Source organism: Plectropomus leopardus, chromosome 3 (genome assembly GCF_026936395.1).
Source record: "Plectropomus leopardus strain MGB_pleo_1.0 chromosome 3, ASM2693639v1, whole genome shotgun sequence".
NCBI classification, from domain to species: Eukaryota; Metazoa; Chordata; class Actinopteri; order Perciformes; family Serranidae; genus Plectropomus; species Plectropomus leopardus.
The window spans coordinates 14,796,875-14,814,016 of NC_142178.1; the positions used below are offsets into that span (position 1 = coordinate 14,796,875).

General features: G+C 41.3%; 1 protein-coding gene across 2 annotated transcripts in view; it reads right to left on the reverse strand.

Moving 5' to 3' along the window:
* Nucleotides 1-17,142, reverse strand: part of mxi1 (max interactor 1, dimerization protein) — a 62,294-nt gene that overhangs the window by 30,234 nt on the left and 14,918 nt on the right. Inside the window, exons 2-3 of one of the 2 annotated variants that reach the window (XM_042485364.2) lie at nt 4,481-4,942; nt 1,819-1,921 (exon numbers count right to left, since the gene is read on the reverse strand). In XM_042485364.2, coding sequence (XP_042341298.1) covers nt 1,819-1,921; nt 4,481-4,709 — 332 coding nt within the window. In that variant the 5' untranslated portion in view covers nt 4,710-4,942. Of the gene's footprint in view, nt 1-1,818; nt 1,922-2,178; nt 2,687-4,480; nt 4,943-17,142 lie in introns of those variants that run through there. The other variant, XM_042485365.2, reaches the window with a different exon arrangement.

The window sequence follows — 17,142 nt, forward strand, 5'->3', positions numbered from 1 at the left end:
TATTGTGTTAACTCACTAGGAATTTCCCTATTAGGAGCGACTCTTTGGAAGCTTCATGAAAAGCGCCTTAGACCTATATCTGATCATGACTGTTGCCATGCAGAACAAGGCAGCACTCTACGCTCATGATGAGTAATGCGCAGTTCCTGTTTGTGGCCCGCTCTTACATTAATATTAAAAGGCTCAGTGAAAGAGAGAGATTGAGAGTGAGGGGGTGGCTGCATTTGATGTATGACTGTCAACAAATAGATTAATGTAAGCAACCTATCACAAAGAAAAACACACAATACAAAGGAGTCTTAACTAGAGAAATTCTTGCCTGCTTCTCCTAATACTACATGCAAGTTTCTGTCTTCAGTGAGCGCATTGTGCTTGACAAGGGCCTTAAGCTTGGTGGCAGCTGATAATGTAATTATCAGACAGTGTTAAATCTAACTACATGATAAAATAGACTATGAAACATATGCCCTTGATGATGCATACAAAAAGATGAAAAACACGAATGGTGTGGACATGCTTTTCTTGATAGAATATACAGTTCTGTACCAAAGTCTTAAGCCACCATAAATTTGTTGTTTTAGCAAAGTGATAATGAGAATATATATTTATTTCTAAGTCCCTTTACTAAAATACAAATACAACAGAGAACATATGCAATGCATTAAAACGCCAAAAAAGTCAGAACAAAATGGCCTCTTCAGAATGAAGTCAATATTTAGTGTGAAACACGGAATCGCACCATCACAAAAGGTAGCTCAAACAATCAATATTGAGCTTTGGACATGTCTTGAATGTAACCTGGTGTAGATACACCAGAAGATTCATATGGAAATCTCATATTTACTGCCCAAGAGAGTTCGAGACATGTCAATTAGAAAGGAATTTCACACTAAACACTTGCAACTTTAGCCTGTTGAAGTTTTTTTATTCTGAAATGTGCGTTTTTTATGCCCAGTACATATTGCCTGTATGTTCTGGTTGTATTTCAGTATTTCTGCAGAGAAACAAATATATATGATATATATGATTATTAAATAACAAAGTTCAAGGTGGCCTAAGACTTTTGCACAGTACTGCAGATGTACATAAAAAAGGTAAAACAGTAAATTACTGATTACTGAGTCCTGAAAAGCCTCCATATATTCACCTTAGGAGGTCTGCAAACAACAGCAGCCATAAATAGACGTGTTTCCCCTTTAGGGCGGATGGCAAAATTATCCCTCTCTCCCACAGTGTAAAATACATTTGTCGTTGGAGAAAATTAGCATAACTGCCACCGAAATCTGAAAAATAACTCGATTTAAAATAAAAGATCCCGTGGGTTTATTTCATCACAGACAGGATGAATCCACGACATTTAAAAGTGAGTCTTGTTGGTTTTGAAGCGGTCACTTTTACCACGATCCCTAACCTCAGCCACTGCAGTCCGTTTGACAATCAGCTGATGAAAAGCCAGCAGAGCCGTTGGTGCTACCCCCTCCCCCAAGCCAGCAAAATAACGGGGTGGACGCTCATACGTGCAAGTACGTATTAAACACGTTTCCACAAGTTTGGGCAAACGTCCATGCAAACTTATTTCGACAAACAAAGTGTGTTTTCTGGACCGTGAAAATGCTGCCATCCACTGTATCCACCCCGTGGTGACAGCTCGCCTCCTGTTTACCAAACGCTGCGATAAAGCGCTGGCAGGGAGTGTAAGTTATTATCACATGCTGTCTGCAACACTTCCCAGTACATCACGTGTAGCAAAAGGACAGTTTTAAAGTACTGACATTCACCTGTAAAAGCAAATACATGCAATACATAAAAGTTTCTTACCTATTGTGGTTACTGCTGAACTTCTTATTTCGGAATTTTCTTTGCCTCTGGTAGTTTGTGTTCTGACTTGACGGAAATGTCGAAGCATATCCGTGTTCACACTCTGTTGAAAGACAATCGTGGTTAAAGTGGTTAACAGTTGGCCCGGGTTTTGACACTTTTTCCTCGACCATAGTCAACAATTCTTTACGCTGACGTAAACATATAAGCGACACGTTTGTGGCGAAATTAGCTGACCACACTTCCTATTTAGGCGTTTATCGTAAAACAGGAATGACCCTTAGCCGTTTCACAACCTGAGATGCAAACGTTGTTTGATATATTTCAACTTTTGAGCACACATTTGAGCAAATCGTTTACCTCTTTCTCTCCTTTCTAGATATTCCGCAGCCTCCAATAACCGTTGGATATTCATTAGCTGAACAGCCGTCATCTCTCCTGAGGCTGGCTGCCGTTAACGTTAGCTGGGCTCTCGTCAATTTAATGTTAGCTTCGCGAGCAGCAGCAAAGACAGGTCGCTTTTAAGTGTAGGGAAGACAGTGCGTCGGTTATTACTACACTGAGTGTTACTTTAAAAAAAACCCGTCGTGTTATTATCTTGTTCGTTGTCTTCGCTGCCCTTTGCCGAAAGAGGAGGGAAAAAAATATCCAGTGTTTCCAAGCTGGCAAGCTACAGCCAATCCTTGCCAGGTGTCGTTGTTAGAAAATGTCAAAAGCTGTGTATCAAAGTATTAAAAGTTTCTAGGAAACATGGTATTAAATCTTTACAAAAACGGATACAAACAATATAAAATTTCCCCGAGGCAGCCCAGAGCCAGCAAAGTGCCTGCTGTCACTCGTTTCCTCTCCTCTCCTGTTTGTTTACCTAGCTGCACAGCTGAGAGGAGGAGACCTCGCGGAGAAGAGGCCGGTCTACACGCAGTGTATTCTGGGAAACCGAGTCTTTCGGTGCATCTATAAAATACTGTCAAACATGCATAATATTCGGTGTTTTCATAATTTAGCATACTTTTACTGTGATTCATCAAGTGAACTAGAGTCCAATATTACTTTATGATTTAACTTTAACTATGGTAGGTAAATTAAATGGGTAAATGCATCTGTGGGGCAGCTTCAGTCAACAGAATTTACCCCAAGTTAATGTATTAATAATTATTCTTGAAAGGTGTAATCGATGTTATTGCTACTTCTGATGAAAACGAAGAAAAATAACTTTGGGGTAAAAAATAATAATAATGATATTTGCATTATTATTATCATAATAGCTGTCAAGCCTGTAAAACTATAGTTTAATTGTTAATACGTCATTTCTTGCAAAAAAAAAAACAAAAAACATAAGAACTAATTAATATAGGACATCAGTAATAAATGCATCCATTGAAGCGGTTGTGTGATGTGTTACTGACTCCACACACATATTAATTATTATGATTTTAATTCCTCCCACAGCATTTCTTCCCAATCGCTTCTGTCCGCAAAGAAAAGAGCCCTACAAGTCCCATGATTCACTAGGACCGTGGGGATGTGCTTGCCGGCTGAAGCCAGGCCCAGCAACACATGACGTAGCTACCGATCCTGCAACTGATTGGCAGATGGCTTTGACAGGCGTGGGGGGTTGAGCTCGCAGCTGACCAACCGCAGAGGAGCTTTGCGCCATGTGGAAACCATCGCGGCACGCCCACAAATAGCAGGAAGCAAACAATCGAGAGAGGTGCTGAGCCGCTGAGATCTGCTGCTGCAAATTTCCCACGTTACATTATAATGGGTTATATTACTCAAAGGACCTTTTACAACGCTCATCGGCCCGTATGCTCGGCTTTTCTGCACAAAACAGCCCTGTATGATTAACACGCATACGAAATTGATGGAAAAATCCGCTTATTTTCCTGCGTCTTTAAATCATGACTTGTTAAAAGGAAACGGGGACATCATGAATAATTCATCTTTTAAAAAGTCGTTTTTAATATTGCATTTATTACATATGATCTGCCATTAAATTAAACATAGGCTAGGGTGTATTGCAAAATTTGCAATTTGAGAAGGCGATTGCAATAGTCCCTATATATCGAGTTAATTCCTAATACGCTAGAAGTTAAAATTGAGGAAATAAACCAAGCAGGCAAGGCTTATATATGTTTGATATATATCTGATTCATAAATCAGTTGTGTCTTTTTGCATTATATCCATATAGTTGTAGGTTTTTCGATCGAGTCTGCGGGGGCACACAATGACATCATCCGAAACTGAGTTGGAGGGCGCTGCAATGTGGTCAGATTTATCATATCGGAATGGTAGCCAACATGCACACCCACACACCCAATCATTATGTCATATTGCTTTTTATATGCTGTAGAGAACAATTACAGATCCCTGGGTTGATAGTTGTGCAAGCGCAACGCGATGCACAGTGCCAAAACATGCACACAATGCAGATACAAATAGTCCAGAAAATAATGTAAAGCATATATGTTTATATTCTCCTGTAATTGCAATGGGTATATCACTCATATTATTCTGGTGCAGGCTGTGCTTATGGCAGGCAGTGGTGCTTAGTTGAATGAACTCAGCCCTGTGTTGTCTGAGTCTATTGACAATGAAGTCTTGTTTTCCTGAAATTCAGAGGCAAATGACATGGATCAAACGCAGCACATTCAAACTCACTTCCGTCCTTCCTCTCGGCGCTCTCAAGAAACCGAGCAGCCTCCAGCAAAACTTGTACGTTTTTCAGAAAAGTGTTGATCTGCTCCAAGTGGGAGTCTTTGGAGTTGAAGACGTCATTGAAAGGGCAACTAGACATCTCGAAATCTTGCTGATCCAAGAGAGACGCATCGGAATCAAAAAAGAACTCCTCACTCTTCAAACTTCTTCTTTGCATCTCACTTTTGGCCATTTTCCCTCTCTTTTTAAGTTTGTGTGGCTTCTGCTCTGGCGACGTGCTAAGCGCAGAAAACAGCGAGGCAGCTACCAGTGGATGCTGCTCTTGTCAGATGGTTCCTCTGTTCTTTCCTCTTTTTTTTTATGAATGCGGGGTGTTTAATGTGGAGCAGTGGCCAATGTCAGTAGATGGTGGTGCATGGGAAAACGAGAGCCCGGCCCCCCTCTGTCTCAGGAGTCTGCATGGTCCTTGTGCCCGTCAATTCAACAGAATAAAAGAAAATAAATAAATATATAAATAGATTAACATAACAGTCTGGCATTATTTTTTTTATCTATTAATACAATGTAACAATGGTGTTAGTAGCAGAATAGTGACGGAAAAAGCAATGCTAACAGTTATAGCAACATTATACTATTTGTAGTACTGTTACTCCAGCCTAATGATATTTTACTTACAGCATAGGACACTGACATAAAAAAATCTACCTAAGTGATTCTCAATGGTGATCAAAAGTTGGTTTTAAATGTAAAAAAAAGAGGTTGCTTTAATAAACCCTGTATAATGTTATGCCATCATGTTATGGTATATGGAGTATGGTACAGTAGGATTACCACAAGTCCTTCTCCCAGGAAGTGGTGCAGTAACACAGGAATAGAAAGTGAAAATAACAATAAAGGCCATAACCTGTATGACACCATGATGATGAGTGGACATACAGACTAGAATGTTTAAAGTGGAAAAAGTAGACATTACATTTGGTAGTAAACCACACCCTTTATTGCTGATGGTGCATTTACTGGAAATATCTCTGCTGATTCTTTACTAAAAACAAAACTTACAGTAAGTGCAGACATTACAGTACCAGACTGATTCTTTAGAAACAGCAGTAGTAGTAATGCTGTATTAAAGCAACAGTAGAGTAACTGGTAGAAGTTAATAAACTGGTGGTAAAGTCTAATGTCAATAAAGTAGCTGATAGTCGATGTTTGCTTCATATATACATTTAAAGGCAAGCCTTAAAGGGACAGTTAACCCCAAATGAAAAATACATATTTTTCCTTTTACCTGTGCAGTGCTATTTATCAGTCTAAATTGTTTTGGTGTGAGCTGCCGAGTGTTGGAGTTATCGGCCATAGAGATTCTCTTGAGGTGCTCAAAGCACCAAAAAAAAAAAATTACATTTGAAAAACAGTACAATGTCTCTTTCCAGAAATCATGATCTGATTACTCAAGATAATCCACAGACCTTATTACGAGCATTGTCATGTAGGAACTATTTTCTATCTACCAAACTGCACCTGCCAACCACATCATCATACAGGTATGTTGCTAATGTTAGCTATGTCACCTGAGCTGTACAACATTACAGCTCAGCCAAGGAGAACGCCATTGATGTTAACATCTCATGTTGTCATGAGCATGAGGCCTCTCATTCATGGGTAGATGCACCCGTCCCTCTCACACGGGTATACAGTTAGCAGGTGTATGTTGGGGAAGATTCTCAGTCATCCAGGTCCTGGTAATTCCAAGTGCTTGATTTTCATGATGACGTTTCACCTCTCATCCATGAGGCTTCATCAGTTCATAAAGCGAGACTCTAATGAGAGGTGAGACACATTCAGGTAACTCAAGAAAGTCCAGTTGCCTACAGTTTAGCAATAACTAGTTGGCAGACGTCATTTTAAAGAAAGAAAATAGTTCCTACATGAAACCTCTCACAACAAGGTCTGTTGGTTATCTTGAGTAACTGGGTCATGATTTCTGGAAAAAGACTTTGCAATTAAGTCTTTTAAATATGTTTTTCTGTGCTTTGAGCATGAGCCGAATGCTGTCTAGTTCCATTATATTTGACAGATGGCAAAAAAATGTATTTTTGATTTTGGGGTGTACTGGCTCCTTATAAACATCAAATCCAAGATGGTTTTTCAGTTAACCCCGCCCCACTAATCTTGAAGAGTACTGAGAGACAGCAACGTACAACTACTGTGTAGGATAACACTATATTGTGTCTATAGATCCTCTATTGTGTGACAGTAATGGTAACTGAGAGATAAGTCCTTAGCCTTGATCTTGTGCCATTCTCAGTAGACCTTTAGCTGAGCTGTTTTTACTCTGTCGCAGAGTCCGTTTTGAACCGGAACATGTCGAGGCAGAGGCCTGTATTCAGCTCAGAACCCCCCCCCTTTGCCACTTCAAAGAACCAGCGGCAGCCTATGACCGTTTGATGTAAAGTTCACAGAGACAGAAACTTTCAAGTCCAACGCACAAGGGAATCTCTGAAGGTCCCTCCCGCCCCTGCCCCACCTCTCCACCGTCGGTGAGGGTTAGCAGTAAAGGAAGGAAACCCATTAAAGAGTGGTCTCATTTGGAGTTCTCAAGGTGCCACTGCTATCAAATGGACAAAAATGGCTGGATTTTGGAATGTGCTCAGCCACATCGTCTTTAGTATCGTAGCCCAGACTCTCCAATTTAAGTTACTGAATACACATTTGTTGGCTGTACTTTTTTAGGTTGCATTTGCCTCCTGCAGTGCATAGCTTAAGGGGAACTTTCCCTAAATGCGCAGATTTAATGCATCATCAGAGATTAAATGTATAGCATCGGAGTTTAGGGCTTAATCATGTTTTCATTCTCAGTAAGGATGACACACAAGCCAAACAGGTCACACGCCACTGATGGACCAGTTAGGTCACGTGCAGCAGGGAGGGAGACTAGAGGAATGCAGTCAGCAGTAATGTGTCCCAGTAGGCAACACTGGTCACAGTATGAAGGTAAAGACTTAAGAGGGACTATAGCTCAGGGGTATGGATGTCCTACAGACACATTGTTTGGCCGCCCCCTACACTGACAGGTCAAACCATTCCTCTTCACGCGGTCTTTCCAATTAAAGGAATTAAAGGGCAACACCCATGTCAAAACAAGGAGACAATCCCAGTCATAAAGCCTTGGAGAACCAGCTCTGGCTTTCAGTGGAGAGACGGGGAGACAGAGGTCAAACATTTCTAATAAGACTAGCTCATTTTTCTGAGCCTGGGGGGCGAACCACAACAACCACCCACTCATCTGTATGTTTAATGGTAGAAAGCAGCTAAATGGAAAAATGAATGCTAATGTCTCCCCAGTGGAAGTGATATGAAGAGCTGCATCAAAGATTACCCATTAACTGCCCTTTAATTATCTGCAAAAAAAGGACTGCAACTAATTCAATACCTTTTTAAATCTGTTGATAATATATTTTCAAAGTAATGGTGAAAAATATGCACAAACTCCTAAAACTTAAGATGATGCCATCAAAAGTGTTGTTTGCCCATCCAATTGTTTGTTGCTACCAATATTCAAGGTCCCTATAGGATGACAGGATGACATCTAATCACTTCGGTGGTCCCATCAAAATTCAGGTCAAAATTCAGGTCAGGTCTTCTCAAGTGTCTAAAATTTATGACTTTGGGTTTAACCCCTTGAAACCTGAGAAAATTGCCTTGATTTCTTTAAAAACACACGAAGAAGACAATGAGCTATTAAATAAGTTATGACTCAAAAAATTTCAAGAAATTAGTATAAAGTACAAGAAAATTACCTTAAAATTAGTTTTAAAATTTTTTTAAAAAGACCTAGTAAAAGTGCTTTAAAATGTATAATCATTCATTGACATCATGTTAAATATGTAATTATGATACTTTGAAACATAGCATTGTGATCAATCAATCATTTACTCTTCATATGCAAGGTACAACTCCAGTGACATGTGATCCAATCAGCTCCTTTAACCTGTGAACTGTAATTTAGTTGTTTTTTTCCATCTTCTTATTTGATGCTGCTTTATCATTGTCCTTATGGTCTGGTAATCCATGGCCTCGGGGTTGTGAAATGATTTAACTCTACTTACACCCTGATCTAAGCAGGACAGCCGCATGGTCCTTTTCCCCTGAGCGGGCAGCGCCATACTGCAGCTGCCTCTGAACAGTGTCACATTATGGCAGTTACCCACAGCAGGACCGGGAGTATGGTAGCATGCTGACATTGGCATTTAGTTCAAAGCTCCATTGTGCCTAATGGTGCATTCCTATTGCACTGGGAAGTCGGAATTTCGGAATTGTTCTCAGTCAGAAATTTCAACTGGAATGACCCTTTGAAGTCACATTTCAGACTCAGAAAGTCAGACGAAAACCCAAGACGGCTGCTCTGTCCACCTACAGTAGTGAAAGCTGTAGCGATATAATGTTTAGCACTTCTGTCTCATTTGTGACTAATTGAAATGGTTGTACACACAGAACTGTCCAACTTTTGTCTATGGACATGTTGCCATGCTGTTTGTGTGCACAAAATACAGTGTAATGTGTTGTTATCAACTGGTATTGGTAACAATGGTGAACAGGGCTAAAACTGGTATTGCTAAATCAACATCTTAGCTTTCCAACTTGTACTGAAATGCATTTAACTTGGGTGTGACATCATTCCGCTTAGACTTGCTGAGTAAAGAGAACGCAGCAAAACCTCACAGAGATGCTAGCATGCCTTTAGACTCTTAGTGTTTTTGCTGAATAAATTACATGGCAATAAATTTATTGAAGTTACTGAAGATTATGTTTTTGTTGATCATCTTATTTTTTCAGCACTGGTAAGTTACTGAGTGACATCTGTACAGTGTAAATGGAGAGCACTATATGAGGATTGTAAGGCTGATGTTGCAGCTGACAAGGATAAAAATCATAAGGTGATGATGATGACGACAATGCAACCCCATCATTTATATAGGAGGATATAAAGCAATTTTGAGGTGTAGTGAACATTGATCTAATTGCATTTCACCTGGGAGGAATTACAGAGTTTGTTTTGCCTAAGCCATTTTGCATCATCCCTGAGTCAACATCATCTATTCAGTCTCTGTGGATTGAGGACATATTAGAGTACGCTGCAAAATGAAACTCTCAAATCTTCCAAAGGCGGTTATGTAGGGACCGGAGACACATTGACACAATAAAAACGCTCGGCTATAATGGCTCTCTCGCCCGTTATTGCTTCAGCTGAAAACTCACTGACATTTTCGGAAATGTCACAGATTTACATCATTCTCAGAGGACCACTTCAGCTGGTGGTGTTCATGGGTAATTAGGCAACGTCCACAACGTGCACCCCGGGAGGTAGAGCAGGAGTAAAGGGGGACTGAGTGATACAAAGAGGAGGAAAGAGGGTAAAAGGGGTTTGAAGAAATTGTGTGATAGTTGAGAGAATATCAGCGAATCTCTCTACAACAAACATGCAAGGCCCTACAAAGTGAAACCTTTGTTCTGGCAGCGGGGCGTAGAGATTTGAAGAGTGTCCATTCATACTGCTGACCTTTTTACAGCCTTGTATTCCTGTCTGTTTAGCTTTCCAAAACACCAGAAGCACCCTTCTGCCTCACATTCACCCAGTTGACCTTTTGACCTCAGCCTGCTGCGCCCAAAAGGTGAATGAGTAAAAATGTGAACTTTAATTGAAGCATAAAGGAAAAAAACAGCAACATGCCTAAAATGTAAAATACTTTAAGCAGCATGTCAAGTTAAAAGATTTATAAATACATTAGAAAGTTATCTCCGAAGACTGAAGATAAGAGTGTCAGCTGCAGCCGGGTATCACCACCCTAAATCAACCCGTCTCTTTTGTTTTGGAATCTGTCCACTGGTGTGGTTAACAAGTCCTTTGAAAGAGACCCTCATCCTTAGCCTTTATGTCCTCCCCTCATCAGTCACAATAGGTATTTGTTCTCCATGGGAGGTCAACCCTGACACACAAACACTGAATACGTGTCCTGCTTACTGCTCTTTCCCCTCCACGGATCAATTACTGTAATTGTTAGCTTACATGTGAAAAAGCCGTGGTGACTCTCTACATTTACACACACACAAATCTGCAAATCCCCAGTTGTATTGTCCCAAGCTACTCAACAAATAGCTACCACTGTGTTTCAGGTATTTACAAAACTCACTGTGCAAACTGACAGCAAGCTAACACAGGTGCCTCAGCGTAATCGCATGCATGCTCAAAACACCGTCCATCAGACAGAGGCAATGCTCGTTTGAGGAAAATGACCGGGTGAGAGTGACAAAGCTTTTTTTTTTTTTTCGTGGGAGTCTCTTCCACTGACCTTATGTTGACACTGCGGGCTATATGCTACTGTCAGTCTGCTTATTTTCCCAAGGGCCCACGAGTTGTGTGGTTCTCTGCTTTGTCAGGGCTTTCTAGCCAAGATACTAATCTGTCTTCCATCAAGATTGCAGTCAGGCTGTTCCTTTGTTTGGCTCAAACCGTGCGGCCGCTTGGGAAAGGCTTCCTGGGTATTATCTTCATTCCAGGATATTCTCAGCCCTTCCTTGTGATACAGTATCAAAACAACACATTATACAACTGCACCCCGCCCTATTCCACAAATCAACGCTGCTGATGCGACTACTTCTGCACCTCTCAATCTCAGTTCTCTCTTCCTGTCTCAACACTTTTCCCAGTGCATATTTTCACATTTTTTTTTCCAGACTTCACTTCAGTGTCCCACGGTGACAGAAGACACCCACAACACAGAGTCACTCGCAAATATGCTGATGAAATGACAGGGTGAGTGAAACATAAACCTGTTAGACGACAGACTGGTGTCGCCCCTCCCTAGGCGATTGCCCTTTGGCTCTCAGTGACCATTGTTCCCCTCTGTTCCCAGGCACTGACATCTGGCGACAATGGCCACGGCTGGAAAGAGGAAAGAGAGCCTGCGAGTGTGCGCTTACACAAATACATACATACAAACACACAAAGACACACGTATATTTGCAGATATCAGAGAAACAAACAAACATGGGGTGCGTCCAGCACTGAAACAAAGGGCAAAACTGGGTGAGCACACTCACACGTGCACAAATTTATGAACACACAGAAAAGGAAGCAAACTAAATATCTGCAAAGAAATGAACTTGAAGGCAATGGCTGAGCTAAAAAAAGAATGATAACACAAATAAACACATTTGCAGACGATTACATACTCTCGCAGGCAGGGGAGGGGCGAGAGTGGGTGGGAGTGACACACATACATACACGGGGGAACATGCAGAGCCACACAAAATAGTGCACATGAGTCAGATGTGTAAATGCTTATTAAGAGTTCAAGGGATCCCATTAAAACAGCACACACATGTACACTGTCACGTACATTTTCACCCAGTTGGATAGTGAGACACAAAGGCTGAGCATGCACATCCAGCATGTCCTTTCTCCGAGCAGCGACACACCAGTGTGACTATTATTTGCTTCAGGTTTTCTGTGCTAACCTGTCATTTATCCACAGGGGCCTCAGACTGCTGTCTCTGTGTCTCTGCAGCTCCACTGGAGGTGTGGCACCGCACTCCCCGAAAACATTACAACAACCCTGACTCTCTGATGTGGGACGCTGCCAAATTAGCCGAGAGGGCCTTGGGGCAGTGTGTCTCCTTTGCAAATTAGAGAGCAGAGGAAGACCAGAGAGAGAGGGCATACACAGGACAGAGAGAGAGGAGAGAGAGAGAGAGAGAGACTGCAGGTTCAAAGAACTAATGACCTGCATAGAAGAGGAGCAGTAATGGGAGTCGAGCAAAGGGAATCAGTGGAGAAATAGGACGAGGAGACATGACCTCATCCCTGTTGCTTGTTTGGACCGATCAGTCCAGGAAGTCTGACAACGACATTTGTTTGCCAATCCTCACAAAACCGTATATAATGAAAGTTACTAAAAAATTAATAATTAGATGCAGTTGCTAATTACTTCTCTCAAAAGTTATTATTTTACCCATTATTGCATATTAAAGTAATTAGTTTCTATTGAAAGAAAGTTTTGTGTTACTTTTAAAAATCTGCTTCAATTTTCTTAAATAGGATGCACAAATTCTATGAGTCTTGCTGCGGCAAAGTCTGGAACAAGACAATTGTAAGATTTTATCCATAATTGTACCCATTATCACTATGATGAGTAAGTAGTGGAACGGCAAAACACATTATGTTTTGATTGGCCTGTTTATTGCAGCCTTGACAGGCTCTTAAATCAAGAGTCTGCCCTCATGCCCTCTGCCTTCATTGTGTCAACTACACACCTGTAAAGTTTTGTGCGGGGCAAAGGAGGGGCAGTGGCCCCTACACCCCTGGCTTAGGTTCTGTGACTGCATTGTGCATGATTTTGACTTTATCATGTTGACAAAATCTGTCCACATACAGACAGACAGACAGACATACAAACACCTGGCAAAACACTCAAAACCACTTCTGTGGTCATTCCCACTACAGCTGGTGCTTCTACAGCCTCATTTCCACTGTAGAACCCCCCCCCCCAACATCTGGCTTTTTAATGCAATGGGAAAGTTTACAAACGGCATTCACACCCAGGCTGAATGACTCTTCAGTAGTCATAGGTATTCATCGCTTCTGGCTCTGATCAGCACTGATTGAAACACAACACATGGGTGAATGCGCTAATTTTAGGTCCTTAACCGACTGTGATGACATGCAGCCACTAACTACTGTCTGTCTCCACCAATGCAGCACTCAAACATCGATCCAAATTGGTCTGCACCGAGAGAGAAGTAACCACCATAAAGTTTTCACAGGCCTCCACTCACTCTGCTTACTACTGTTTACCTGTTCTTCGGCCTGTAAGTGACGTCAAATGTGACACACACATTTGACACACAAAAAAACCCCACAAGAAAACCCCTCACACACACACAGAAGGCATACTAGTCTGTTGCACAGCCGTGTACAGAGCTCTGAGCTACTAGCAATGGGAAAGCGGGTTTATCTGTGTTTAAAAAACCCACGTGCATGCACTAATTTTGGTGGAAAAGTGGTATAGGACCACATTTTGCCTTGATACTCACAGACTGACAAAGTGAAAACAATTCAGCCTTTGCAACATTGCTACAGCTGGTAATAGGCTCATTAAAATCTCAGTAAATGCAATTGTGTGTAATTAAAAAAAAAAAAAAACAGTAATATGTTACATTTCTGGTTACAGCCAAAAGTCGTGGAATTACCTAAACTCATTACTCCCAACACTGTAGTGATGATAAAATTCTCACTCACTGACAAGATAATATCTTAACATAGTAATTTTTCGCTCCCTTTTCTTCTAATTTATCCAGATATTTCTCAACAAAGCTTTGATGCCCCAAAACTGGTATTTGGGACAGCCCTAGTTTTTAAGTGTTACTCACTCAAGAGTAAATAATACCTTTGTTTTGGACTATTTTCAGAGGTGGTTTAATACACATTTGATGCTCTGGTGAGTATTTACAGCAGCAATATGGTGTGTGTGTGTGTGTGTGTGTGTGTGTGTGTGACTGAAAATAAACCACAGTGCTCCTGTGCATCATACTGCAGACCACATCAGCCAGTGCAGCAAGTGTGGCTAAATTATGTTCTTTTAATAGTAGTTAATAGTAGATAAACAGTATGAGTGTACAGCTATATCAAATTAATGTCTTGGTTTTGGTCTTATCATGGTATTATTTTAACAAAAACTGAATGCCAGCAGATCTATTTGTTAGGTATTTAGTTTAAAACCCCAATTTGAAGCAGATTTTTTTTTTCTTGACAATGAAGACATTATGTTGCAAATGGTGTTGGAGTTGCATTTGGCCAGTAAATAATCATGTAAGTATGGCAGGGTTTGCATAACGAACAGCTCCACTTCTTTGTGGATTTTCTGGAATGTTGTCTGTGAAATGTCCGTTAAACAGAAATCTTAGATGTTGCTTCAAGCATAATTTGACGGGTATGATTGCACAGTGATTAGTTTGTACATTAAAATGCTGCCAAGTGCATTTCTTTGTCTTACATCTTCAAATGAAAGTACTAAACATGGCCAACAAGACCTTATCCTCAAAAACAACACAGTGCTAACACACAAACTGCAAACATTGGCTTGTGTCCCAAACAAACAAACACACAGACACACACACACACACACACACACACACACACACACACACACACACACACACACCAACAAGACAACACTTTTGCTCTCATCTTTCTTGTAGCTGCAGTCGAGTAGCCTCAGACCCCGGAGACACTGCTATGTGATGATTGGTTACACTTAGAGAACCTAAAGGGGAGGTGAGAAGAAGAGCCAGAGGAGGAGAAGAAAGCTAGAAGGAAACAGAGGGAAGAAGAAGACAAGAGAGGAGATGCTGTGGGAATCCTCCTTCAATCGTTTTCACACTGGCTTCCTGTTGTCACCGCTCCCATTTCCTGTCCCAGAGGAACTCTGCTCACACATCCTACACTTCTCCCTTTTGTTTGTGTTTATTTCCCCTCCTAGTCTGCTAAATACAATTTTATTTTTGGGTGATATTTCTACTTGTGATATTTCTGGCTGAGTACATAAATAGACAGTTCTTAATTTCCGTTTCAGGAAATGGAGTCTCGAAGAAGCTATGTTGATCACTTGTGAGCATTTCCTATAGTGTTTACCAATCAAATGACCAGGCCATGCAGGAACAAACGACGGATCTGATTGGGTCAGACACAAACATTCCCCTCTATCTTATCTCCCCTTCTCTTACGTACCTCCATCTTCCCTCCTCACTGTATTTTTTTTTTTTTTTGTTTTCCCAGGTACTTCTCCCTATTGCAGCCCCCCCTCCTTCAGGGTCTGTCTGCAAATCTCCTCCTCTCCTTCCCCTCCTTCTCCCCTCTGTGGTTTTCTGTCTGTTTTTTAAGGCTTGGGGGTGGGGGGGTGTGCAGTCTGGCTGAGGCGGCTGCCTGCAAGACGAGCAGTAACCTTTCTTTGGGTCCTTGCTGATTTCATTATTTTCATTATTGGGAGACTTCCACCGTAGCAATCCCATTAGGATAAGACGGAGCCCAGCAGGAGAGGGTGCGCTGCCTGGGGGTGTCGGGTGTGTGTGTATGTGAGTTTATGGTGTGGGTGTCCCTCAGGACGGGAGAATGAACTTAAGCACGGTTACATTTATCCGAAGTGTAAGGGGGTCTAAATTTTAAATGTTTCATTTGTGATATTTGCCTCTTTAACTTGAGCTCTATATGTTTTTCATCAAAATAATCAGCCTGAGAATGTGATGATCTAGACCAACGTATCCTCATAGAACAGTTTGTAAAATATCTTATAAAAATACACCAAAACCACAACCAATTCTGTCTGGCTACACCCTCAGCTGATGCTGTCCAACGGCGTTTAAAAGTTCATTCAAAAGGTGTCTAATTGTATCGTGGACTTACACCAAAAACACTGACAGAGCGACACTATTTTACCAGTTCAGAATGAGAATGAGCTGTGACGACTGACCTTAAAAGCCACGAAACACTAAACCAAAATCAAAGAACTAGCAGTGATGAAAAACCAACCATTGCGTAGTCTCATATTGCCTGTTTCCCTGCCAAAAACTTGCATGTAAAAAACACACTGCAAAGACTAGAGCCAACAGCCCATCAGCCTGTATGTTCTGCACCTGCATGAGAGGAAATACATTTCCGTATAGTGCCCCAAGGATAACATTTTTCTGTAGGGCAATTTGGAAGTTGGCGTTACCCTGGTTCCCTGGTCAAAAAGCCTGTGGGATTTTCCTGTTGGATGTTGGATTTTTTTTCAGAAATAAACCTGACAAATTTGTTTCAGTCCAACTGCCTCTTGAATTTAGCCCTTTGTTTACTTTTCTCACTTCTGTTTCTCTTCTTCTGCCCTGAGCTAAACTGCCAATCAGACAAATGTCGAAGTCAAGGGCCGATGAGGGCCAATAGCGTACGACACACCACATAGAAAACAGGTGCTACACGCGCTTCCTGACTGTTCAACACTGACTAACTACTGACCATAAGCTTGGTGTGTCAGGGCCTTAAAATGATTCAAGGGTCATTTGTTGTCACACAGTTCTGAACACCACTCTCCTGGGGGAGATCCCCCACCCCAACCTGCCTCCTTGGTCGGACTACTTGCTTCTTTACTCCTTTCAGTGCATTGGTCATGACATCTCTGCCTTCCAAATTATGTGGGTCATACACAAAAAACTGTCTTCTGATTACGTGGGTTGTTTACTAATAGGTATATGTATAAACTATGCATGAGGAAAGCCTGTTTTGACGGACCTAACATTACAGAGTTCAGCCAAGCGCCACAGGCTGATACGTAACAGCTGACAGTTCATACGTTTTCCATAAACTGAAATGAACATCACAGTAATGTTCACTGTCACTTTGAAAGATTGCCAGCAATCCACCAGCAATTAGAAAAGAGCTGATCAGATATGACAGTCAATAGGCCTATATGTCAATTTAAAGGTGACAGGTGATCAATTTTGCATATGTGCAGTCACTTAATAAATCCCCTCAGACGCAATAATCCATAAAAAGAAACCTAGACAAGTGTTAAACATGATTTAGCCATCACAGCATTTACTTTCAAAGTGAACTAGTTTGCATGTGATGTGCTTTA